The 26,316-nt window shown below is 39.3% G+C and overlaps 1 protein-coding gene across 7 annotated transcripts in view; it reads right to left on the reverse strand.

Moving 5' to 3' along the window:
- The window catches only part of LOC126511971 (40S ribosomal protein S2-like), an 89,497-nt gene that overhangs the window by 17,685 nt on the left and 45,496 nt on the right, over positions 1-26,316 (reverse strand). For 3 of the 7 annotated variants that reach the window (XR_007594847.1, XR_007594846.1, XR_007594845.1), the window contains exon 2: positions 1,642-1,842. The exons of 2 other annotated variants lie outside the window; for them this stretch is intronic. Coding sequence is in view for 1 of the 5 variants with exons in the window: in XM_050159502.1 (XP_050015459.1) it covers positions 1,642-1,661 (20 nt within the window). In the remaining 4 variants the exon portion in view is untranslated. Of the gene's footprint in view, positions 1-1,641; positions 1,843-26,316 lie in introns of those variants that run through there. 2 more of the 7 variants (XR_007594848.1, XM_050159502.1) reach the window with 2 other exon arrangements.

Consider the following 26,316-nt stretch of genomic DNA (forward strand, 5'->3'; position numbering starts at 1 on the left):
TTTCAGGGCCTTGAAAGAAAATGGAAATAAGAGAAGTCGGGGATGGGGACTTGGAGCTGAAGCAATCAAATTTTTAGTCAAGAACTAAAACCTGGGGAAAAAAGCTAAAGCTGCCAACATTGGAATTCTTATTCTTCTGTAACTATAAGCCCCAATAAACACTTCTATAAATTGAAAAAAAAAATCAAAAACAAAAGAAAAACAAAAACACAGCTTTACAATTTTCCACAACTCTCTAGAATCTTGGCCTCATCCAGCTTTAGAAAAAAAAAAGAATGTTTGCATATCCCTTTGCTGCTATGCAAGGTGTACCTTTCTCTTCCCTGAATAAACCTGTGTTTGTCTCTTCTGACTTATTAAATCAGGTTCCAGAAAAGATGCTACAGTGCATTCCCCGTAGTCACTAGTTGAGTGGAGACAGAAATTTGACTCGTGACTGGGTCATCCTGCTGAAAAACACAATCTCATTGACCAGGTCAGCAAATCCCATGCAGCGATAGGTGTTTGCTTTCCCTGGCTGCCCCTCGGTCATGTGCCACCACCCAAGTCAGGAAGCATATGGTGTTTCCTGTTTCTTAGCTACCTGGCAGGAAATGCTTAGCTTGGGGTGACTGACAATGCAGTGACAGAAAAACTAACCGAGGCCACAGAAGAGGGGCTGAGATCAAAACCAGAGAGCAGACAGACTTGCCTGGCCAGGTGTTTGAGCTGGACTTTGTACATGCAACTCCTCCCCCTAGTCCATCAATAGCCCCATCTACACATAATGATCATGCATACACCAGTGCGGATTTACTAAATGATAGCAAATATTCCTCTATATGTAGTCTGAAAACTTCAATTCTAAATTGTTACACTTGCCCTAAAACAATAGATCATTTTATAGACACTGAACTATCTCCACTCTGTCATTACAAAGGGGAAAATGGAAAACTTCCAATTTAGTTCAACCATACACCTACAAACAGTAAGAGATTGTCTGCAGAAAGAGCACAGACCGTTCCAAAGCTGTAGAGGAAAGAGTGGGGTCCTGCATCTTTATTACTGTGAGAGTTCTGATTCTCACAAGCAAATGCCAAGAGAGAACAGACTATGAAAGGGGTGTATGAGGGCATTCTGTGAACGACAAGGCAGCCAGGTTCAGGAAGAGTTGGTGAAGACCTCCAGAGCATGGCTGTTGTTCTTGGTTCAAAACTGAACAAAACTGTTTGCATTGGGTAACTATAAGAGTGTATGTCAGATACATTAAAGCTAGTTTGTCATAAAAGTTAGTAATGTCTGACAGTAGGAACTGAGCTCAGGAAAAGCAATGGATGGAAGCAACTTTGCATCCCAGGGACCATCCACCCAATGATGGTTTACAACGTTTCTTCGAGAAGTTTTATCTCACAAACCAGCTTATTACTAGCACTGCACTCATTATAAAGTTTCTTCACCCTCCCCTTCAGAAGTCCTGTGCTGTAGCCCAGACTGTCCTGGAACTCTTTATTATATGGTCCAGGCTGGCCTTGACTCAACCTCTCCAGGCTGACCAAAAAGTCATTTTTCTTATTGTCGTACAGACGTTTGGAAAGCATCGCTATAAAATTCCTCCCAGAGCTCTGGCCTGCTTGTCTGTTGGGGTAACAAACTACAGCTCACCTCCCTGTTTGTTTGACCATTGCTTCAAGAACCACCACCTCAGTTGCCCTTCAAATGATGTGTTAGTTGTCCAGCATCCTTCACCTCTGACAACTGTAGAACTGTAGCTTGACTCTCCAGCCAAGCGAGGTGACAGCACTTCCCTTAGCAAATTCGACTTCTTGGTATCACATTTCACAGAATTCGTTGTATTGAATTGGTCTAAAAAAAAAAAAAAAACCTCTAAGCCACAGAACTATAAAGTTCAGTCCAGAAAGAACCTCAAAACCAGTTTTATTCCAACATCTTCATTCTCGGATAAATAACATTTTGGGCCCAAAGTCACATGGATTCATTTTAAAATTTTTAACACAGTGGGGTTTTTTTTATTTTCTTTTAGTTTTGTGCTAAGAGTTGGAGCTTGTCCTCGCCACACTTCCCATTCCTCAAGTCCTTTCTTAGGCTAAGTGCGAAGCTCTACATTTCTACACCGTGTAGTCCAAATTTCGTGAAGGCTGTGAATCTTGTCTGTAGAGAATTTTTAAATTTCATATATGTATTATATCATTCCCTCTCTCCCCTCCCCTTCCTCCAGCCTTCCCCTTCTACATCTCCCTCAGAACTCTCTCAAATCCACAGTCTCTTTTCCTTTAATAACTATTGTTACATATATATATATATATATGTATATATGAAACCTGCTAATTCCATTTGTGTTGCCCCTATTTATATGTTTTAATACCTGCCACTTGATACTAAATAATAAAATGGAGGGCTCATCCTAGGAGAAAACTAATTATCCCTCTTTTAATGAGTTGTTAATTGTCTACAAGTCTTTATCTAGGAGTGAGTTTCTGTAAGATTTCCCCCATGATGGAGGAGGGTCATCAGTCTATGTGTTACTCTCATTGGTTAAGTAATAAAGAAAACTGCTTGGCCTGATAGGTCAGAACATAGGTAGGTGGGGAAGACAGAACAGAATGCTGGGAGGAAGAAGGGAAGTAAGGCAGACAATATAGCTCTCCTCTCCAAGATGAACACAGGTTAAGATCCTTCCCGGTAAGCCACCACCACATGGTGCTACACAGATTATTAGAAATGGGTTAATCAAAAGGTCTGATCTCCAAAATATATAAAGAACTCAAGAAACTAGACCATAAAAGGCTAATCAACCCAATTATAAAATGGGGCACTGAGCTGAACAGAGAACTCTCGATAGAATAAGTTCAAATGGCCAAAAGACACTTAAAGTCATGCTCAACTTCCTTAGTGATCAGGGAAATGCAAATCAAGACAACTTTAAGATACCATCTTACACCTGTCAGAATGGCTAAAATAAAAAACACCAATGATAGCCTTTGCTGGAGAGGTTGTGGAGAAAGGGGTACACTCATCCATTGCTGGTGGGAATGCAAACTTGTGCAACCACTTTGGAAAGCAGTGTGGAGGTTTCTCAGGAAATTCGGGATCAACCTACCCCTGGACCCAACAATACCACTCTTGGGAATATACCCAAGAGAGGCCTTATCATACAACAAAAGTATATGCTCTACTATGTTCATAGCAGCACTGTTTGTAATAGCCAGAACCTGGAAACAACCTAGATGCCCTTCAATTGAAGAATGGATGAAGAAAGTATGGAATATATACATATTAGAGTACTACTCAGCAGTAAAAAACAAGGACTTCTTGAATTTGTAGGCAAATGGATGGAAATAGAAAACACTATCCTGAGTGAGGTAAGCCAGACCCAAAAAGAGGAACATGGGATGTACTCACTCATATTTGGTTTCTAGCCATAAACAAAGGACATTGAGCCTATAATTCTTGATCTTAGAGAAGCTAAATAAGAAGGAGAACCCAAAAAAAAAACCATATAGTCATCCACCTGAATATTAACCTTCATCAGGCGATGAAAGGAGACAGAGACAGAGACACACATTGGAGCACCAGACCGAAATCTCAAGGTCCAAATCATGAGAAGAAGGAGAGAGAGCACGAGCAAGGAACTCAGGACCGCGAGGGGTGCACCCACACACTGAGACAATGGGGATGTTCTATCGGGAACTCACCAAGGCCAGCTGACCTGGGTCTGAAAATGCCTGGGTTAAAACCGGTCTCACTGAACATAGCGGACAATGAGGACTACTGAGACATCAAGAACAATGGCAATGGGTTTTTGATTCTACTGCATGTATTGGCTTTGTGGGAGCCTAGGCAGTTTGGATGCTCACCTTACTAGACCTGGATGGAGTTGGGTGGTCCTTGGACTTCCCACAGGGCAGGGAACCCTGATGGCTCTTTGGGCTGGCGAGGGAGGGGGACTTGATTGGGAGGGGATGGGAGGTGGCGGTGGGGAAGAGACAGAAATCTTTAATAAATAAATAAATAAATAAATTAATTAAAAAATAAAAAAATCCAAACAAAGTATTAAGAGACAAAAAAATGGGTTAATCAAGATGGGAGAGTTAGCCAGTAAGAGGCTAAAGCTAATGGGCCAAGCAGTGTTTAAATGAATATAATTTGTGTGTTATTATTTCGGGGCATAAGCTAGCCAGGTGTACAGGAGCCCAGATGGGACGAAAACAGGCCTGCCCACAGCTCCTCATTACACCCCCATCCATATTGATGGTTAAGTGTTATTATAACTGTTTAACTCTTGTTTAAGTGGCCATATTGTTGAGAATTTATGGGTACAGTTTCCCCGTAGTATATATACACGTGTGTGCATGTATGTATGTACACACACACACACAGTTCACAATTCCATGATCTATTTGATCTCAGATCATATAATAACACACTACAATATTTTTGTTGTTACTTCTAAAATGCAGTCTTACCAGGTAGCTGTGGATGGACTGGAACTCTCTATAGATCTGTAGATCAGGCTGGTCTCAAAATCACAGATATCCCCCTGCCTCTGCCTTCTGAATGCTGAAATTAAAGATGTATGCCACCATATCAGACGTTTACTTGTTGGTGCCATCGATCCAGAAATATCCAAAGCTTTCATTTCATAATCACAATATCTGCTCTTCTATAAAATAGTAATCATGAATTTTCTCTCCTAGATGGCGTGTGTGTGTGTGTGTGTCCGTGCATGCATGCACAGCTCAGTGGATGTGCACTTATGTGTGTAAGGGGTGCACAAGTGCCGAGACCAGAGGACAACATCTAATGCCCTCTTTTGAGCATCTTCCAGCTTTTTGTTTCAGGCAGTGTTCTCAGGGGCCTAAACTTCTCCAGGTAGGCTAGGCTAGCTGGCCAATGAGCTCCAAGAGTCCACCTGCCTGTCCCCATCTCACCATCACTGGGACTACAAGATGTGACAACGTCTCCAGCTTTGAGCACAGAGGTAAGAGCTTTATTGCATAAACAATCCTTCTAAACCTGACTGTCTCTTTTCTCAGGTACCAAGTCACCAATTTCATTATAAAATTGAGAACAGAGGCAATCATACAGGGTTGACTGAATAGCAAAGGGCAAAATGAGAGAGATAAGAATATAATTTGGGCTGGGTGGTGGTGCACGCCTTTAATCCCAACACTGGGGAGGCAGAGGCAGGTGGATCTTTTTCAGTTCGAGACCAGCCTAGTCTACAAGAGCTAATTCCAGGACAGGCTCCAAAGATACAGAAAAACTCTGTATCAGAAAAAAAAAAAAGGCAAACAAAAAAAACAAAAGAAGGAACATAATTTTTTTTAACTAATTAATGGTTTCATTATTTTTCCTTAGTGGAGCTTGGGAGCTGTCCTCAATCAGTTTAAGGAAGCATTCTGTTCTTCATAACAGCAGTTAAGAGAAAACATCTTACACTCGTCATCTTAAACTAAAGATCAAAAGCCATGCAAGTAGATTCAATCCATTACCCTGAATCTGCAAATATGATTTCATCCTCTCAGGGTTCCAGGCAATACACAATTCTAAAACAGAGAGCTCACAAAAATGACAATAGGAAAAACATGGCTAGATAGGAACTGCGCTGTGATGCTGCAAGTCGGTTCAGGAAGACAAAGAATAGCATCCCACTCAGAGTCTGTTAGCCACACTTCTCTGGGCTGCTTCCCGGGTAAGTGAGATGGCTCCTAGGTTCTATTCCTCTCACATTTGGACTCAGTTCTGTTGCTCTAAATTAAAGATGGAGAAGAGACATGAATTCCAGCCATTTTATTGGCTTCCTAAATCCACCTTTAAAATTCACAGTCATTCAAAGTAAATATGTACAGCATGTCATGAAAGGACTTGTTCAAAAACACCTCAAGAAAGTATGTTCACTATGACTCATTTATACAGCATCTTCCAGGGTGGAGTTGGAAGTAAATGTGTGCATGTGTGGAAAAGGACAAACCTACCAACCAGACAGGAAAGCCAGAGAGCATTTTCTCTGTTCTGTGTCATCCACGATGGAGCTTCTTTCTTAAGGACAGACTTCATCAGAAAAGCAAAGCCATAGAGAACAATGTGCTAGCAGTGTGTGAAGAGCTTGTCTTTTAGGCCCGTGTGATGCTTTGGTGGAAAGTCTGAATCAGCCTGTCCAAAAATGTTCTTTGCGGTGTTACATAATTATGAACTTTCATTACTAAAATTATTTAGCTCCCTCTATAAAGACCAGAATATTAGTATATAGTATATACAGTCAATATAAAGTTGTAGTTCTGTATGTACTTATAAAACATAATAAAAATGGAATTTTTGGTTCTGTGATAGGAAAGTTCAAATGCGTCTGTAGTTTTGATTTCAATATTTCTCATTTAATAGAGAGTTGGAAGGGACTTTAAAGGGAGCATAGACAAGACAATAAGGGAGGAAAGTGGGCCATATAAAAGGAACACTGAGTAGTTAATATATCTAAAGAGGGGCCAAGGATAAAAAAACTTTCAACAAGAAGGACAACGTTAGCTTAAAAGTGAGGGGGTGAATTCCCGCCCTACCATTTCCTAATCCTGTGACCTTGAGTACATTATTTGACTGTTCAAGAATGGCTTCTCTACTCAGAAAAAAAATGCCTTCATATTATCAAATGGCTGTCATGGTTTCTGAATATTAATTTAGATAATTCCCATGATGATCACAAAATCATATTGTATACAGGTAAGGCTCGATTATGATTAATAACTTCAAGGTAAGGCTACAAAGGAAAATCCAGCCCAAGGAGACCTTGTCCAAGGAGCCCACCCTCAGATTAAGTGATATTAATTATATGTATATCTATCTCTCTATGCTTCATAATTCTTATAATTCTCCCAATGGCCTGATTTTTCTGATGAAGTTTAAATTTACACGAAGCCCCATCTTATACATGTGTCATGGAATGGACAAAAGAACCTCCAGGGTTTCCAGTCTGACTGGTAGAGCTGAGCTTACTGTGTTGGGTTTGCATGTGAGAACTGCAAAGAAAGAGGTGGCTTGTGATGATCGGAGTGTTGAATCATTCTGGAACGTGCTCAGTAGTCATGAGATCGAGTTAGGACTATGATTGAGAGAAGCAAGCCTTGGAAGAACCAGGTAGCTGTGCTCGTGTGAGAGAAGAGAGGGCCGCAGCTGTTTCTCAGGGGACTCAGAAACAAGCCAGAAGAAAAGGATCGCCTTCACCTTCATAAAAAAAAAAAAAAAAAAAAAAAAAAAAAAAAAAAAAAAAAAAAAAAAAAAAAAAACCAGAAGCACTAAAGTGAAAAATTACTTCGGTTCAAAACTAGACTGACCTCAGTCACAACTAAACAAACTCTAGAACCTGAATATTCTCAAGATATACACTCCAGGACAGTTAGATATTTCATGGCAAAGATCTAGAACTTCTTTACCAAGAGAAAGTCAGGGAAACCAACTATTACTATGACCTAGGTCTAAACCTCAGTCTTAAGGGAGACATTGATTGAATAAAACATTTACAAGCATTGCCTGTGGAGCCACACTGCCAGAGTTCAATCTCAGCCAATCACTCTCTGTATGTGTAGCGAGTCAGCCACTTTGTCCCTGGGCTTACCACCTGTGAGCCACCTGCATCTTGCAATATTTAAATTTTGTGAGTATTAATGGTGTACCATGTCTTAAAACACTTAGAAGTGTGCCTAGCCTGTGACTAGCTGTTGATTCATAATTCTTCCATTTCTTTCCAAACTATTCCTTCTCACCTGAGCTGACATGTTCTGGTGGCATGCATCAATCTCAAAGTCTGGGCATTTTCTCTGTAACTGACAGTGTTTTCAAATGCACTGTGATCTGCAAATGTCACTGATTAAGATGAACTTATTACACTCTCTCACAATACACCAATGAGATGAGACATGCAAATTTTGTGTACACCTTGAAGTATTTCTTCTCTTTGTGTCCATCACATATAGTCACATTGTAAAATAGAATGACTCTAGGGCTAAGGCTTCAGACCGCTAGCAGACACTGAAACAAATCTGTGATTTGTGTTTAAAGACTACAGATACTTTCAAAACACACATCGACAATTTTAAGGAAAGTGGTATATTTCAAGCACAAGGTACCAAAATCTATATCCAAAGGGCACCTAATGTAAGGGTGTTTTTTAAATAACTAACCACCTTTGTGTTATCTCCAGGGATAATAAATGTAGAAACATTTTTTAAAAGTGTTGGCTTTGTGGGAGCCTAGGCAGTTTGGATGCTCACCTTACTAGACCTGGATGGAGGAGGGTGGTCCTTGGACTTCCCACAGGGCAGAGAACCCTGATTGCTCTTTGGGCTGACAAGTGAGGGGGACTTGATTGGGGGAGGGGGAGAGAAAGGGGGGCGGCGGTGGGGAAGAGACAGAAATCTTTAATAAATTAAAAAAAAAGTGTTCTACTAAAAAGTCAGCTCATGCACTAGGGATAAATACTGGTTCCACTGTTAGTGGTCTCACAGACTGCCCCAGCCACACAACTGTCACCCACATTCATAGGGTTCGGTCTTATGCAGGTTCTCCAACTGTCAGTATGGAGTCAGTGAGCTCCTGCCTAGCTCGGGTTAGCTGTTTCTGTGGGTTTCCCATCATGGTCTTGACCCCTTTGTTCATATTATCACTCCTCCCTCTCTACAGCTGGACTTCGGGAGCTCTGCCCAGTGCTTAGCTATGGATCTCTGCATCGGCTTCTTCCATCAGTTACTAAATGAAGGTTCTGTGATGACAATTAAGGTAGTCATCAATCTGATTACAGGAGAAGGCCAGTTCAGGCACCAGCTCCACTATTGCTTAGATTCTTAGCTTAGGAAATCCTTGTGAATTCCTGGGAATTTCCCTAGTTCCGGGTTTCTCGCTGATCCCACAATGGCTCCCTCAATCAAGGTATCTCTTTCCTTGCTCTCCCTGTCTGACCTTCCCCCTACTTGACCTTTCTGATTTCTCATGTTCTTCTCCCCTCTCCCCTTTACTCTCCCTACTCCCCTTTCCTTTTTCTCCCTCCCCCCTCCCTACAACACTCACAATTTACTCAAGAGATCTTGTCTACTTCCTCTTCCTAGGGGATCCATGTATATCTCTCTTAGGGCCCTCCCTGTTTCCTTACTTTCCGGGGTTGTAGACTATAGGCTGGTGATCCTTTATGTCTAATATCTACTTATGAGTGAGTATAGACTGTATTTGTTTATCTGGGTCTGGTTTACCTTTCCTAGTTCTAGTTCCATCCATTTGCCTGTAAATTTCAAGATGTCATTGTTTTTTCTACCGCTGAGTAGTACTCCATTGTGCAAATGTACCACATTTTCTTTACCCATTCTTCAGTTGAGGGTCATCTAGGTTATTTCCAGTTTCTGGCTATTATGAATAATCCTGCTATGAACATTGTTGAGCAAATGTCCTTGTGGTATGAGCGTGTATCCTTTGGGTATATGCCCAAGAGTAGTATTGCTGGGTCTTGATTGATTCCCAATTTTCTGAGAAACTACCATACTGATTTCCAAAGTGGCTGTACAAGTTTGCACTCTCATCAACAATGGAGGAGTGTTCCCCTTACTCTGCTTCCTCTCCAACATAAATTATCATCAATAATTTTTATCTTAGTCATTCTGACTGGTGTAAAATGATATCTCAGAGTCATTTTGATTTGCATTTCCATGGTGGCTAAGGATATTGAGTAAATCCTAGTGTCTTTCAGCCATTTGAGATTCCTCTGTTGAGAATTCTCTGTTTAGATCTGTACCCCATTTTTTAATTGAATTTTTTGATTTTTTGGTGTCTAGTTTCTTGAGTTCTTTGTATATTTTGGAGAACAGCCCTCTGTCAGATGTGGGGTTGATGAAGATTTTTTTCTAATTCTGTAGGATGCCGTTTTGTCTTGCTGACCGTGTCCTTTGCCTTACAGAAGCTTCTCAGTTTCAGGAAGTTCCATTTATTAGTTGTTGATCTCAGTGTCTGTGCTACTGGTGTTATACTCAGGAAGTGATCTCCTGAACCAATTTATTCAAGGCTACTTCCTAGTTTCTCTTCTATCAGGTTCAGTGGCTGGATTCATGTTGAGGCCTTTGATCTATTTGGACTTGAGATTTGTGCATGGGGATAGATAAGGACCTATTTGCATTCTTCTACATGTCAATATCCAGTTCTGCCAGTCCCATTTAAGACACTTTTTTTTCTGTTGTATAAATGTAGCTTTTTGTCAAAAATCAAGTGTTCATGGGTGTGTTTCTGATGGAGAGATAGCTTGCACAGTCTAGCTACAACGGAGATAGCCTTGGTCCTTCCTCAAGTAATGTGCCAGACTTTGTTACCTCCCCACAGGAGGTCTCACTCCCTCTGAGGAGTGAATGGGGGAGTTTGGTAGGGGAAAGGTGAGGGGACTGGGAAGAAGGGAGGGAGAGCGAACTGAAATTGGTATGTAAAATTTTTAAAAAAAGGTTGTTTTAAAAAATAAATAATAATATAAAAAGTGGTCTAATAATTATTGTAACTGTGAGCAATCATTGTACATATACTATGGTTTAATAATATAAACCATATTCTTACAGTTAGAATGGTCATACTCTTTTTCAAAATATGGCTAGTAGATGCAAAACTTACGAGCTTCAGTATTATACCATTCTAACACTCGGGCTTCCAGTTGAGCACTGTGGCCCTTTCATTCTCTTGCTGATTAATTCCTATATAATGATGGACGATCTATTCCAAAGCAATTCACTGGTTTGAAACTGTTCCTCACATTGATCCAGCATCTGCAATGTAAACTACCCTGAAATGCAAATTTAGTGTCATGATGGACAATGCTAAATAGAGTAATTATTTCAAACGCTATTGAGCATATGCTGGGTGCATAAAAAGCTCTATTTCTTGATATCTGAAAGAAATAATAAAGGAAGGATAAGCTGCCTTTGTAAAAATAGTATTCATAAGACTTATTGTGAATTTTGGTAACTGAACTTTAACTTCTAGACAACTCTATTTTTTTCCTTAAACGTTTTCCATAAAGGAAAACAAATTAAAATATGTTTCAACCTGTACCAACTGGCCAGGAAATTGCAATCACGAACAGCCTAAAGAGATCATGTAGAGGTCAATACGACCTTTTCAGAGAGTACACTCCAATTCTGTGCACAATTATTCTGCAAGTCTAACAAAAAGAGTATTCATGGCTATTTAATAAAACTCCATCTGTCTAGATAAAGCAAACCATGTTTTCGTGTCACTTTGTAATATTAAGCAATGTGATTAAGCATTCACATCTGTTATCCTGTTATTTTTCTCCTTTATCAGCAAATAAAAGAAAAACATGAAAGAAGCAACTGATCTTGAACCAAAGGCAAGAGGGGTATGCTCCACTTTTGTTCATCCGCACTGGTGAGTGTACTGCTAAGTCCCAGACCAGACACCGGAAGGGGATGGAGTGGTAACAGCATTCCAGTTCCTCCCAGCAGAACTTCCCGGAGGCATGCATATGTGTCCTGGAGACAAGATTTGTGTGTGGGTTATGTTTGCGGTGTTGGTGCTATCTCATCCATGTTCTTCATATGGTCAATAAGTAGGAGTCCTCGCATCTAGGAACTTAGTTGTAGCTAGAATACTATTGAGTTCAAATCCCAGCTGCTCCACTTACAGAACATGCAAATGCTGGATAAGCTATGTCAACAAATCTCAACTCCTTCATCTATCACAAAAATGGACAGAAGAGTTGAGCACACACTCCAGTAAAAAACTAGGCTTCAGTAACTAGCACACATTGAGCTTATTATGATAACCTGACCAAGAGTGGTAAAGTGATATAGCAGCAGAGGCAGGAATGGGGTATACATTTGCGTGACTAAATAAGGATTAGTTTCTTTCAGTTAGTTAGAGAAGACACTATGAGTGGTAAGTGTGGTTAGGTTTAATTTTAGAATCAGGGAGTAAATCCTAGTGTCATTGAGAAGTTATTATTTTTTTTTCAACCAAGCAAGCAACGAATTCAGGTAATTCTAACAGTAAGGAGAGAGATTGCCACTGATAAAGAAGAAAATGGAATGCTCAGCTGGGAATCAATTGTCATAATCCAAGATGGAGAATTTTGGTCTTGAATTTTGGTCTCTAAGCTGAGATATTCACATTGCAAAAATCTCGCTACAACTCTGTCACACAGGTTATTCAATTCTGGGTTCTTAGCCTCAAGCTTATGGGGAGAGTGGGACCACGATTTGCAGAGCAGCAGAAACAATGTCGCCTGTAAAAATTCACTGTGGTTAGACATAATAAACTAAAAAGATAACCGAATGCTAACAAACATTATAAAACAAGAAAGTGCAGTGGTTCCCACACATTACAATTCACAACAGTGCAATAGCCCCTACGCGTTATAATTCAAGACAGTACAGTAGCTACCCCACATTACAACCCAGGTAATGATAGTGGTCCACACATTACCAATCAAGGTAGTGCAGAAGTCACCCACACACCTCAGTCTCTGGGTTCACTTTCTACAGTATTACCAGTGGTAAACTTTAATTTTAAAACATTGAATGGAAAATTTAGGAGATCGAACATTTTAAACTATTTATCTATAGTATATTGTTGTAGTTACCATATTCTATTATTAGGTGTGTGACAAACTTTTCCTGAAGAGATGCAATACAAACATCTCTTACCTCAGATAAGGAACCCATGGCAGATGGAAGCAGGTATACCATCAAAGTCAAACTTGAAGAACCAATGAATTTTGTTAGGCTTCTTTCGAGAAATACAGGGGAGAAGTTACTTCCAGGAATATAGGTTTTAAAAAAAAAATTCCTTATAGGAGTGGAAATGACTCAAAAGGAGCTGCCTTCCCAAATTGCACCCCAACATGGGTGACAGCTCACAAAAGCTGAAAACCTAGAACACTCTACACAGCCTGCAGGCCATTCAACAGGTTGGAGAGTGTCCTTTCCAAGTGATTCTGTTATGTTTGATTATGTTATGATGACCAACAGCCATGTATGCAATAACAACAGTGCTTTATTAATTCCAACGTAGGAATGGCACTTGGCGACCCCAAAAGACGTTCACAAGCTCCTTTTAAGTGGATCTAGGAAAATTCCGGCGAGGAGGGATTAATCTGGGCCTGACTGGTAGATGTAAGATCTGTATTGGGCTGATTGGTGGCCAGGGGCCTTCCAGTGACAGGGTAGGGAAAGCTACCTTTAGTTATCAAGAGACTTGTGGGTGGGGGGCAGCCTGCTGTGCCAGCGAAGGGACTTTGGGGGCCAGCTGAGCCAGCAGAAGGCTGTGGTTTTTCTGAGGACTGTCTGTTTAGCTCTGTCCCATTTTAGTGAACCAAATCTAAGATTTAGATTTCTGTCAGGCTCCTAGGAGAGCCTGATCTGCACCCCACCCCCCCCCCCCCCCCAGCTCTCTGAACTCTACATTTCTTCCAGGCAGCAGGGTTCATCCTACAATCTTCTTTTCATCTTGCCTTGTCTGAGAGAGAGACTCTCGGCACTTTCTACTATTTACTTTTGGGATCTAGTGAATCTGTTCAGTTTCAGGGACTTCCTGAAGCTGTTTTGTGTTCTTTACTTTCTAGTTTAAAGAACTTCCTTGCAGGACTGAATGTTACAGTGTTGGGTGAAACTGCTAGAGAAGAGATGTTAATCTCATTGCATTTAACTTCACATCAGACTTTGTTTTCAGTATGTATATGTGTGAAAAATAAAGTATGTAAAAAATTCAGTGGTTTCCAGTTTCTGATATTGACCAGGATTCTTGGAATTTTGTGATACGGATGTAAAGAACAAGGCAATATGATGAGGCTTTATAGATATATATTCTCTAAAATGAGAATGGCAATTGAGTCTACTGTGTTTTATTTATGGATAAAATAAGTTAGCATTGTCTTAACGCATCCTAAATGTTTTAAGTTAGTAAGAGCAATGGTGGCAGCATTATTGAGTGATTTTTTTATTTACAACTTTTTTATAATAAAGCTTAAAATTTTAAAAAAAGGTTTAAAAACATAAATTACAGCTTTTCAAATATATTTCTTTAAATATTTTACTTGGAGAGAGCTCAGAAATCTGTAAAGTTCAGTCCCTTTCCCAGGCTCCACGCCTTGTGTTCTCAGCTCCTAGCTTTCATTTCCGAGCAGCCCTTCTGGGCCCTCCAGCAGCTGAGCTGAAGTTGTGTTTACAGCTTTCTGTGCTCACTTCCTGATACTGAATCCCCAGCTAATTGGGGGGCAATTCTGAGCAGAGAAAGAGCATCCTCTGCCCTCAGAATGTGAAGCGCCTGTCACTTTGCTTAAGTTTCAATAAACAAAAAGACAAGAACAAGTTACTTTTATTTAAGAGAATGCAATAATACCGTGCATTCAGATATTTTTTACTGTTTTCACTAAGGAAAGAAGTTGCCATCCCCGAATTGGAAGGGGATGGTGCACAGCATCAGGAAGGGGGAGAAAATAACCCCTAGGGAGATGGCTTGGTTCCCGTTTCACCCAGCTGCAGAGGCTGTAACACAAGCAGTGAGATTACTCATTCCACTCATCACTCCTGCTAAGAATGGAAAATTGGTTTTCTGCAACATAAAAGAAAGGATAAGTAATCATGGGATCAACTATGATTCTCACAAAGTATACCTTTTGTGACTTGAAAAATGTATTGATTTTTTTTCTGATCATTGGTTTGGGAGAAAATGAGGTACTTTACATGACAAATTATGGAAGCAAGAAGTAGAGTGCAATTAAATGGTTCTCCCAAAATTTCAAGTATTAAAATTTTAATCTATGCAAAGTCTATGCAAATGCCATCTGTAGGTAGGGTCTTTGGGAGATTAATAAGATTCATTGATTGCATAGTGGCATTGTAAGAAACAGAAAGAGCGTAAGTGAGCATGCCAGTTTTGTCTCTCCGTGTAGTGCTTTTCCACATAGCATCTCACCAGAAGCCAAGCAAATGCTACGTGATCCTCCTGGGCTTCCAGCAACATGAGTTAAACAAATCTCTGCTATCAAGTCTATAGGATTCAGTTATGCGAACAAAAATTGGACTCAGGCAGAAACTAAGCATAACTTCAACTTTGGAAAATGGAATTTTGCTGCATTTAGGTCAATGGTAATGGATTTGAATTTCTAACATCTTTCAGATTGGCTTAGCTAGAAGAGTTTAGCTCAGGCTAAAAAGTAATATATAAAGTGGGCAAAGGATTACGTCTCCTCTAGTTTTAATACTCAGAGCATCAGCAGACTAGAGCCACCTTTACATACCTGATGTGATGTCTTTGAGAAGTTAATAAACTCAAATAAATAACACAAAAATTGGTTTTCGTCACTAAAAGTGTGCCTGCGGTTGGTAACATAAGCTGTCAAGCCTCTTGATATGCATTCTATAAACTTTACAAACGTAATATTCATGGAATTTCTACCATTATAAGACACAGGAATGACATAAAATATCAACACTCAAAATATCCATAACGTGTATATGATACACTAAGTTTTTCCTAGACACTGTAAGAATGACAGTGGACTAGGCAGTTTGTGCCTCAAGAAATTGACATTCTAATGATATTGACAGACAATGAAGAGGTAAGCAGAGGAAAAGTATATTAGATATTGATGATTGCTAAAAAATATACAAGCAAACAAAAGACATAAAAGAACAATAGAGGGGATATGCAAGATGTGAGACAGGAAAGTCATGTAGATGCATATTTAGGCCTCAGATCCAGAATTACTCTAGGACTTTAGCCTGTATTAAAACTAAATTCCTAGGAAGATAGCTCTACAAAAGCCCATGCTGACGAAAACCACCAAAGAATCTGGGTGATTCACGTTCAGTGTATTTTGTTCACATTCTGCTAATTTTCAATTACCAGAAGATGCAGTATGTCCAAAGCATGTTTATAAGAAATCTGAAGTCACTGCGAGTGACTTCTGACTCAGGAAAAACTTGACCCTGGCATCAGACATGGCGTCAGCTGTTCCTCTGCGGGGCCAACTACATTGCATAGCGATCTTAAAATAGCACTGAGAAAGAGTTGTGCAGATGAACCCATTGCCAACCAATCTTTCACCACCTGGAGATCCACATTCACAAGGTGTATATGAGCATAAAACTAACCTTCAGATTATTTTGGCTTAGAGAGCATTTTAAAGAATTTTTTCCAAAATAGGATTTTAAGATTCCATGGGAAAGTCCAAGTCACACTGAGGTTTTTAAGAACATATTGCCAATAAACCTTTTAAAAATGCATGCATATTTTTTGACATTCTTCTGCACTGTAGTACCCCTGGTCATTAGAGGTGGATTTGCACTCACAGCAGAGCAGTGAATCCAGTCATTGCTGGATTTCCTTCTACTGATAAATGGATGGCTGTAGAAAATAAACTCTAGGTTTCTTATAGTGCAGACTTCTGGATGTTTTAGGGTGAGAGTTGGCCATTTCCATCTATAAGACTTAGGAATCAGGGGTACATAAGCCCCATGAAACAGAGAGGCATTTCTGAAAAACTACGCTGGGTAAAATTCCTCACCCAAGGAATAAAACGTCTGAAGTTTTGTTACCTAGTGGTAACTTATCAGAACGAATTCATGAAATGTATTTATATAATGTTTAGCTATTGATTTTATAAATTCCTTACAAAATACAAGTATCATGTGAGTAATAAGTTCAAGTCTAAGTTCCCTTCATATTAATGTCAAATAAAAACATCTCAATAACAATTAATTCCTATCTTTTTCTGACAAAGTTCTAAAGATACTTAATCCTTTTCCATTGCCTGCTTTTGTTCATGTACTTCACAAGTGTTACTTTGAAAGGGTGAAAGGTGTGTAAAAGGTGAAGGAATTAAGGCTATGTCAACTCAAATATTCCTACTTGCTATATTCATTTGCTCATGATATTCATCTGATCATGTTCTTTGTCTAAAAAGTGATAAGCATAAAGCTTGGTCATTTCTTTGGGCTTGTGAAGATTCTAGAATCAATGGAATAGATGCAAACATATTATGTATTTATGCTTTCCTTTGGTCTGCCAGCTTTTGAATTATTGGGTTCCTAGATCGCAAGGAAAAGCCAGGATAAGAACAGAAAGTAGTAGATATATCTCTCTTCCCCTTTCAAAAATAAATATAAAATAATAATTTCAACAACCTTCCTCCACTTAAATTGTGGTAAGTATTTAATTGTGTAGACATCTGAATTTTTGGCAAATGTATATTATTAAGTCCTTACCTGTTTAGTAATGATTACCAATTTAAAAAGAATTTACGAAGTGACACAAATTTTAAACCTTTACACGTTACCTCATTTAATTCATTATAATATATTTCTATTCAGTTTTCACAGAGAGAGAAACTGAGTTACAAAAACCTTAATATTTTGCAAAGCTACACAAGAAGTAATGTGGCAATATTTTACTTGTGCTTTAACAAATAAAGCTTGCCTGAAGATCAGTGTTTGGAGCTAACCACACTAGTTAACCATAGAGGACAGGCAGTGGTGGCACACACCTTTAACGCCAGCAATTGTAAGGCAGAGACCGATGGATCTCTGTGAGCTCAAGGCCACCCTGGACAACATAAAGATTAATCCAGGCTAAAAGAGAAACACTCAAGTGGCGATGACACTTGGGAGTTACATGCATTGAATCCCAGCACTAGGAAAGTGGAGATGGGAAGGGATATGACTGGGCGGAGAAAAAAATAATGCAGGAGGGGACAGAAGCTCAAGGCATTCGTTCTGAGGACTTGTAGAGACAGGATACCCCATTCGGTCCAAGTTTTCATAGAGGTAAGAACTAGTAGCTGGGTGCACTGCTTCTCTGATCTTTTAGCATTTACCCCAATTTCTGACTCCAGGTTTTTATTATTAAGAACAATTAAATTCATGCTACAAAGTAAGTATTAAAACTTGGAGCAATATCTGGGTTGTCTGACTCAGGGTGGTGTCCTTTCTTAACTCCTAAACTCTAGTTACCTCTTTCTGTATTGTAGTGTCTGGCATCTCAGAACTAATGCAGCCAGCACTTGTTTGTTCCATTTCCTCAGCTTTCAGTTCTGAAAATTGAACCAAGAGCTTCATGCATTCTGGGCAAGAAAGCCAACACTGATCAGTATATCAGTGAAATTTGGAAATGCAAGGATTATTTTAAATTCACGAAGATTCACATAATGGTAGAATTAACAGGAATCATTCCTATGGAAAGTGTTAGAGATACAAGAAATGGTACATGTTTTAAAGTATTAATTTTAATAATTAAAATCACAAAGATCCAGGAAGGAATGTCTAATGACAAAAAATAGTTAAATAAAACCTGGAATATATATGTACATATGTAAATATAGTACAGTCACAATCTCTTATTTCTTATGACATTGTATGATCCTTATAGAATAAACTTGGACCACAGCCTTACAATGAGGGAGGTGTCCTTGAAAGGTGTACTGAGACTCTGGATCGTTCTTTTCCCTTTTTATCACTTAGACAACATGTAATAGGCAACTCTACGCCAACACACACTCCTGCCATCATAAAAGCCTAGAAAAGGGAAGACAAGTGACCATCTACTGAAACTTCGGAAGTTAGAATCTAAATCCGTTTTCATCCCTTAAATTGATTCTCTCTGGCATTTCACCAGAGCAACAGAAGGTTGGCTACGACAGACATCTACTCACAATCTCAATTTCTTCATTTGTACACTGTGGGAATAAAACAAACTTAAATCTTTCCATGTTGTTTTTGTAACGTAATATATTTCCAAGATAAATCTTGTATAGAATTTAAAAACACAAAATGTCTGAAATCAGAGCTTTGGAGATGGATATGGCCTCTTCATGTTTTCCTTCCAACTAGCCCCAGTGGCTCGAGGATAACACTTTGGATGCTGAGGTTATATAGACCATACTTCGAAAAGAAATGCTTACAGATCTATAAAATCTGTCTATTAAAGTATGACCCTTTCAATAAAATTTTAAAAGTTCTCTATTACCTCTCTTATCCCCACCTGCAATAGTCTTTTATCACTTTGAAAAATAAAATAACTTCTGCCATGTTGGGGCTTTATTTAAATCTGAATGATGATGGCCATCTAAAATAATTTTTTTTACTTTGTATTCAGCAGCAGAAAAGACTCAAAAAAGTAGACAATAATGAAAATGGTTCTTAGAGCAATTTTACGGTGTTCATTCATTTATGAAGTTTCTACACTAAAAAGGAAATATTCTCAGTACATTTAATTAATAATCCTCATGCCAAGAAAAGGAGACTTTCAATGTCATGCGACAAATGAAAAACATAAGAAAAAGTGATAGTTTCTGACTTCCAACAATGTTCCATTAATCACTAGACTTTCTCCCTTCCCCTTTCTCCCTCCAAAACCTCCCATCCATATCCCTTGTTCTCTTTCAAACTCATGGACTTTTTTTTAATTGCTGATACATAAAGCCTGCTCAGCCCAAACACTGTTACTTGTGTGCCTGTTTTCAAAACTGACCACTTGGCATTGGCTAATCAACTGCTGCACTCTTTCCTGGGGAAAACTATTTCTCCCGCTCTCAGCATTTCCTCAGCTGTCTACAGTAAAAGGTTTGTGAGCTTTTCTCTCTGTTCTCTGGTGGTCAAAAGTGAGCCTATTCCACCTTGTCTGAAGGTCAGAGAGTTTTAACTTACCCAAAGTTGTTGGCGACGACTGTAGCTACACACCCTGACCTAGGGTGTAGTTACTTCCTGTTTTGGACTTTAAGAAGGTAGATCCACTCCACCCTGACCAAAGGTCAGAGAATTCAAGCGTTCTTCTGTTCCTTCTTTTGAAATCAGAGGCTTGATCTAGGGAGTGGCTGCCTTCAGGATACTTGGTCTAGGGTGTGTGTGTTCACTGCCTAAACAACAGAATGATTTTCTCCTGAATTAATGTCTTGATTGTTGTGGGAGTCCCCTCTGTATGCTGTGAATACCATTGGTTGATAAAGAAACTGTCTTGGCCTGTGATTGGGTTAAAAAAAAAAGAAAAAAGAAAAAGAAAAAAAAAGAGGTAGGCAGGGAAAACTAAACTGAATGCTGGGAGAAGGATGGTAGAGTTTAGAGAAGTCATGGAGCCACTGGAGACAGACATACTGGAACCTTGCCGACAGGCTATGAGCCTCATGGTAAAATATAAAATAATGGAAATGGATTAAATTAAGATGTAAAAGTTAGCCAATAAGAAGTTAGAGCTAATAGGCCAAGCAATGATTTCATAAATGTAGTTTCTGGGTGATTATTTCAGTCTGGGCAGCCAGGACAAACAAGCAGCCTCCTAAAACGATGGGGGGGGAGGGGGCGGATGACTAAATTGATTGCAAGGAGAAAGTAGGCAGAGTCAGGGAGGCCCTATGTAGCTGCTGAAGGAGAAAGAAGCTGTAAACTTATCAGTAGGCCACAGCCTCGTAGTGATACATAAATTAATATAAATGAGTTAATTTAAGATATAAGAGCTAGATAGAAATATAGCTGAAACAATTTAGCAGTATTATAATTAATATAGTTTTGTGTGATCATTCAGGTCTGGGCAGTCAGGAAACGAAAAAGAAGTCCCCGTTTACACTTGGTCTTAAAGTACTGAAGAAAGTAACTGTTCTGCTTGTCCTTTGAATCATGTTAAAGCAGTCTTTTGCCTTCTTCCCTCTCTTTGGTATTGGGGTATAAAAGTCAGAACTCAGTATGCAAGAGGCACTAAATGGCCCTCCCAATACTATCCTATGTCTCTGTGATTCTTTCTTCCTACCTAACTTTTCTAATCTTCATGCCCCTACCCTGGAATGTTCAAGCCTGCCGTGGCTAGGAACCTGGCAGAAGCCCCCCAAAAGGAAACTCGAGGCACTGTCCATGTTAACATGACCAATGGTGATGTCCTTGCTCAGGTCAAGTTTAGACAGGTAATAAACATGAAAAGGGCATAATGAACATGAATCTTCTCCAAACCATTCTGTTTCTATAAATAACATGCACAAACCCTAATATACTTTCTCCTCTTATAGAATATGTTTTGGAAGCCAAAACACACAGAATGTGTGTGTGTGTGTGTGTGTGTGTGTGTGTGTATAGCTAACATAAAAAATATCTATGCTGTCAAAACCTAGAGTACATTTTCTGTGCATTTCAGTTTCCCACAGCAATTCCATGAGGAACAAATGCCCTTCTACACATGGGTATCATCTATCATTTATAATTAATGTGTCATTTGTGATGGGACTAGATAAATCTTTAAGAGCTGGAGACACTTTCTATGAAATGTTTTTTACTACTCCTATGTTTTCGCAAAGCTAATTACAATGAAGTCAAGATCACTTTATAAATGTAGAAATTCAACCTTTACATGGTTATTTAAAATTTAGCTGAATGGTAAATTTTGTTTTGTTTTTCAAGACAGGGTTTCTCTGTGTAGCTTTAGCTGTCCTGGAACTCACTCCATAAACCAGGCTAGTCTCTAATTCATAGAGATTTACCTGACTCTGCCTCCTGAGTGCTGGGATTAAAGGTGTGAGCCACCACTGCCTGAACTAAATATTATTTAAACTCACAGTAAGGAAACAGATATGCCCATAGTCTTCTACTAAAAGGGAAATACCTTGAGATTTTTTTGTACATGTTTAATCCACATGCAATCATTTGTATAATTTATCTCATAAAAACATTCACCCACAGTATAACATGGGTTTGTGATATCAGATACAAACACTATCCCAAATGTTTAGCATCCCATTGGGTGACTACAGAAACACTTATTTTTGCCAGTTTTATATTGATGGAGCTTAGGGCGTTCCTGGATACAGTTTGTACTGTTACACAGCATCCTTCATCTGAACACCTAAGGAAAAAATGTCCCAAATCTGCAACTTGTGTTTCCAAATGGGGTGGCAAGTGGAAAACTCCACATCTTGAAGCTGTTTAATGAAGTTATTTTAAATAATGCTTAAAATTACTTTGATCTACCATGTATGAGGTTTATTGAAAATGTTAATGAGTTCCCATTAACAATATGCCTCATTTATTCTATAATTATGTTTAAACTTGACCCTCAGATATATTTGGCAATTTTTTTAGATCATTGGTCATTTTTATCTGTATATGTTGATTTCAGCATAAACCATTATACATATATATATATATATGTATTGACCAATAATTTCCTTTATTAAAGTATCTTAAATGAATAGTAATGAAGTGAGCTATTTAAATATTTTAACAGAATAATTAACTTTTATTGTACCAACTTTAAATTACATGTTTATAATACACAAAACTCTCTTTCAGAGCTTGTACTTTCCCCTAGAAGACAAGATTCATTGATTTGCCAAGTCTTTTCCTTTACAATTGCCTCCATCCGTTCTTTCCTCCTTTCTTTCTTTCTTTCTTTCTTTCTTTCTTTCTTTCTTTCTTTCTTTATATGTTTGTTTGTTTGGTTTTGTCCAGTAAACTTTAAACAAAACATGAATCTTAGTGAGGAAATCCACATAGGTTAATCTTTTTCTTACAAAAAAAATGGAATAAGGATGTTAAATTTTTTACTTACAAGTCATTTTATTTGTGTGTGTGTGTGTGTGTGCGTGCGTGAACGTGTGAGCTCACCCATGCCACAGTACACGTGTGATGTCAAAAGACAGCCATACGACTCCATCAGGCTTATCGGCAAGCGCCTTTATCCTCTGAGCCATCTCTCTAGCTCTCAAATTAATTTTAGGTTCATTTAAGTCTTAACATTTTTGTTTTTTATTTGAATCTGATTAACTTCAAGAAACTATATCCAATGTTATATATGAAAATATATATGCAGATGTAACAAGTTTTCTAAATTACTAAAATATTATATTAAATATTAATGTATTATATAATAATCCTCATTATTAACACTTTAGACATTTTAATCATATAGGTTCTTCATATCTTAAAACATATTTTATCAAAATTTGTATAAGAAAAGTATTAGTCAATTTTTTTTTAATCTATGACAGATCATCTAAGGAAATCTACTTAAAATAAGAAAGAATTCGGTTCACAGTTTTAGAAGTCTCAGATCACAGTTGTATGGTTTCATCACTTTTGGACTTGGCCAGAAAAATCAGCAGGGTAATAAAGGCATGGTGAAGAAAACTACTTACTCCATAGCAGTCAGGAGGGAGGGAGGGAGGGAGGGAGGGAGGGAGGGAGGGAGGGAGGGGGGAGGGAGGGGGGGGGGGGGGGGGGGGGGTGGAGGGGGGGAGGGAGGGGGGGGGGGGGGGGGGTGGGGGGGGGGGGGGGGGGGGGGGGGGGGGGTGGGGGGGGGGGGGAGGATCTATAATAAGATAACACTGCAAAGGCATGCCCCTAGTAACCTCCTTCTTCCAATTAGACCTCATTATAGTACCTCCTTATAGTATGAACTTAGCAGCAAATGAGTCTATAGATGAAGTTAACCCTTCATGACTCAATCGTGTGTCAACAGCACCATCAACTGAAGACGAAGCCAGTTTTGTTTTGTTTGTTTGTTTTGTTGTTTTTTTTTGGGGGGGGGCGGGTTTGAGACAGGGCTTCTCTGTGTAACAGTCCTAGCATCCTAGCTGTCCTGGCACTAGCTCTTGTAGACCAGGCTGGCCTCAAACTCACAGAGATCCACCTGCCTCTGCCTCCTGTGTGCTGGGATTAAAGGCGTGCGCCACCACCGCCCAGCTATCAGTTCATATCTTAATCATAGCAAATACTGATCTCATACATAGCAATTTGATTAAAGTGTCAACTCTCAATTGATTTTACACAGTAAGTAATGACATAATCATTGAGCACCTCTGTCCAATAATAATGTTAGAAAGGATGAGAAAAGAAGATATGGAAAGCATTATTTTGAATTTTATATAGTCTTAAGTATTTAGCAGACACCAAAAGCAGAGATTTAAGCAAGAGGTTTTCAGAATCTTCCTAGTAATAAATTTAAGCTACTCTTTATAATAAATTTTCTGTCACAATTGACAGGATTTCTACTTACTAAGTATGTAAAGCTTTTAGAGACATTTTTAAGAATCATTATAATTTTATTCCAGAAGTAAAACCTGCTAGTAAGTACTACCAAAAAGCTCTTTCATAGCTCTAATAATTCTGTCCTCTTAATTTAAGAGTCTATGGACTGTGCTTAGATTCTCCAAGTTCCTAATGCATAAGTTTAAAATAGATCCACCTGCTTAGATTTTGAATATTACAGAGAGGTCAGCTTAACAAAATCTAACACCCCTCCATCATAAAAACTCTGAAATAAAAGAAACATACCTCAAAATAACACAGCCTACATACAACAAACCTATGGCCAACCTCATACTAAATGGGGTGAAAGTCTAAATGTTTTGCCTCAAATCAGGAATGAGAAGAGTATCTACTTTCTCCACTCTTATTCCATATTATCCTTAGAGTCTTAGCTAAAGCAATAAGACAAAAGAAATCAAAGAAATATAAACAGGAAAGGAAGTAACTGGAGAGCTATCTGAGCAATCAAGAGAACATGCTGCGCTTGCATAGGACCTGAGTTCTATTCTCAGCGTCCACACTGGGAAGTTCACACCTGTCTGTAACTCCTTTGCAATGTTTTCACTATGTTCATGACGTGGTGATTCTTCTTTCTTTATTGCATTGTGGTTAGGGAGATGGCACATACCATGGCCCATGTGAAGGTCAGAGGACAGCTTTGTAGAGTTGGTTCTCTCCTTTCACCTTCACATGGGTACCAGGGCTCAAGCTCAGGTTGCCACACTTACACCTCCACCTCTCTTGCCCAATGGCCCTCTCGCTGTCCCATGACAGTAGTTCTGTTACAAACCTGTAGAGCAGATTCCATGTCAGATAGAAAGATTTTTAAGACTTTGCAGATGCACAGGAACTGTGCTTTTGATGATTTGGTGAGATTCCAGTGCATAATTGCAACAGGCACATCCTTGCTAAACCAAAAACTGGTCTGTAGAATAGCTGCACTAGAATCAAAATGAGTCTGCCAACAGATTCCTGGACCCTGTATTAGATACAGTGAATCCAAATCTCAGCAAGCAGCCAGGGCTGAGGGCACAGGCCTTTAATCCTGGCACTGGGAAGACAGAGACAGGTGGATCTTTGTGAGTTTGAAGCCAGTCTAGTCTACATAACAAGTTCAAGGTCAGCTAGAGTGAAACCCCATCTAAATTAATAAAAAAATAAAAGAGATAGATAGATAGATAGATAGATAGATAGATAGATAGATAGATAGATAGATAGATAGATAGGCAGGCCGACAGACAGACAGACATTTTAAAGCTACTTTGGGCCTCACGAAATCTCTATGGTTATGATTTTAGCCTATGGATTGGTGAACTTCAAAGCATCTCTCCTTGGTATTATGGTCTTTTGAATAATAAATGTCCTACAGAGTCTCAGCATTTGAACACTTGGTCCCCAGTTGCTGATACTGTTTGGGGATGCTTGAATAGTGTTACCTTAATGGAGTAAGTACATCAGTGGAGACTTTGAGAGTTTAAAGACCCATGATATTTCTGTTTCACTTTCTCTGTTTTGTGCTTGCAGGTCAAGATATGAGTCCTCAGTTTCTCTTCCAGCATCCATGGCTCCCATCTGTTGCCTTTCCTTTGCTATCATGGACTCTAACCCTCTGGAACTGTACACATAAACTCTTAATAAATTCTTGCTCCTATAAATCACCTTGGTCATGATGTTTCAACACAGCACGAAAATAAAAACAGCTGATAATCCCTGGAAGCTCATCATCAGTGAAGAATCTTTGGCCCCAGGCCAGAGCTCCAATAAGGTGGCTGGATTCATATACACACTGAGGTTCCTGAAGCTCAGATCTGAAGTTTACTGTGTGGCCACGAGAGAGGATTGTTACAAGAAAGCAACATATCTCCCATTTTACAGTTACAACAAAAATATTGCTTCTAGATCTCCCAGCCCAACCTGTTCGGGCTCTAGGACCGAATCCGAATCGGCAGGGCAAACGGGAGGGTGCTAGCTCCTTTGTCCCCACTAGCCTGCCTGCAGCAAGCTAGGTAGGTCCTTTGTTTACGAGACACCTAGAAGCAAGGAGTTCCGGTCCAGGCACCAGGAGAGACATCACTGGGGTGAGTGAGTTTCTGACTGCGGCAGCAGCCCGGGACAGGGAACTCAGACACCCCTCCTACACTTCCTGGTCATCCTCAGGGGCTACTCTGCCGGATACTTCCTCTCTCTTCCTATCCCACCCAGCTTGCATCCACAACCCTCCCCGCCCCCTCCGTCTGACCCCCTTCCCTCTTTGACCACATAACATCTTCCAGCCCAGCCT

Source organism: Alexandromys fortis, unplaced genomic scaffold, assembly GCF_014885135.2.
Source record: "Alexandromys fortis isolate MF-2015 unplaced genomic scaffold, M_Fortis_MF-2015_v1.1 scaffold_107, whole genome shotgun sequence".
Lineage (NCBI taxonomy): Eukaryota > Metazoa > Chordata > Mammalia > Rodentia > Cricetidae > Alexandromys > Alexandromys fortis.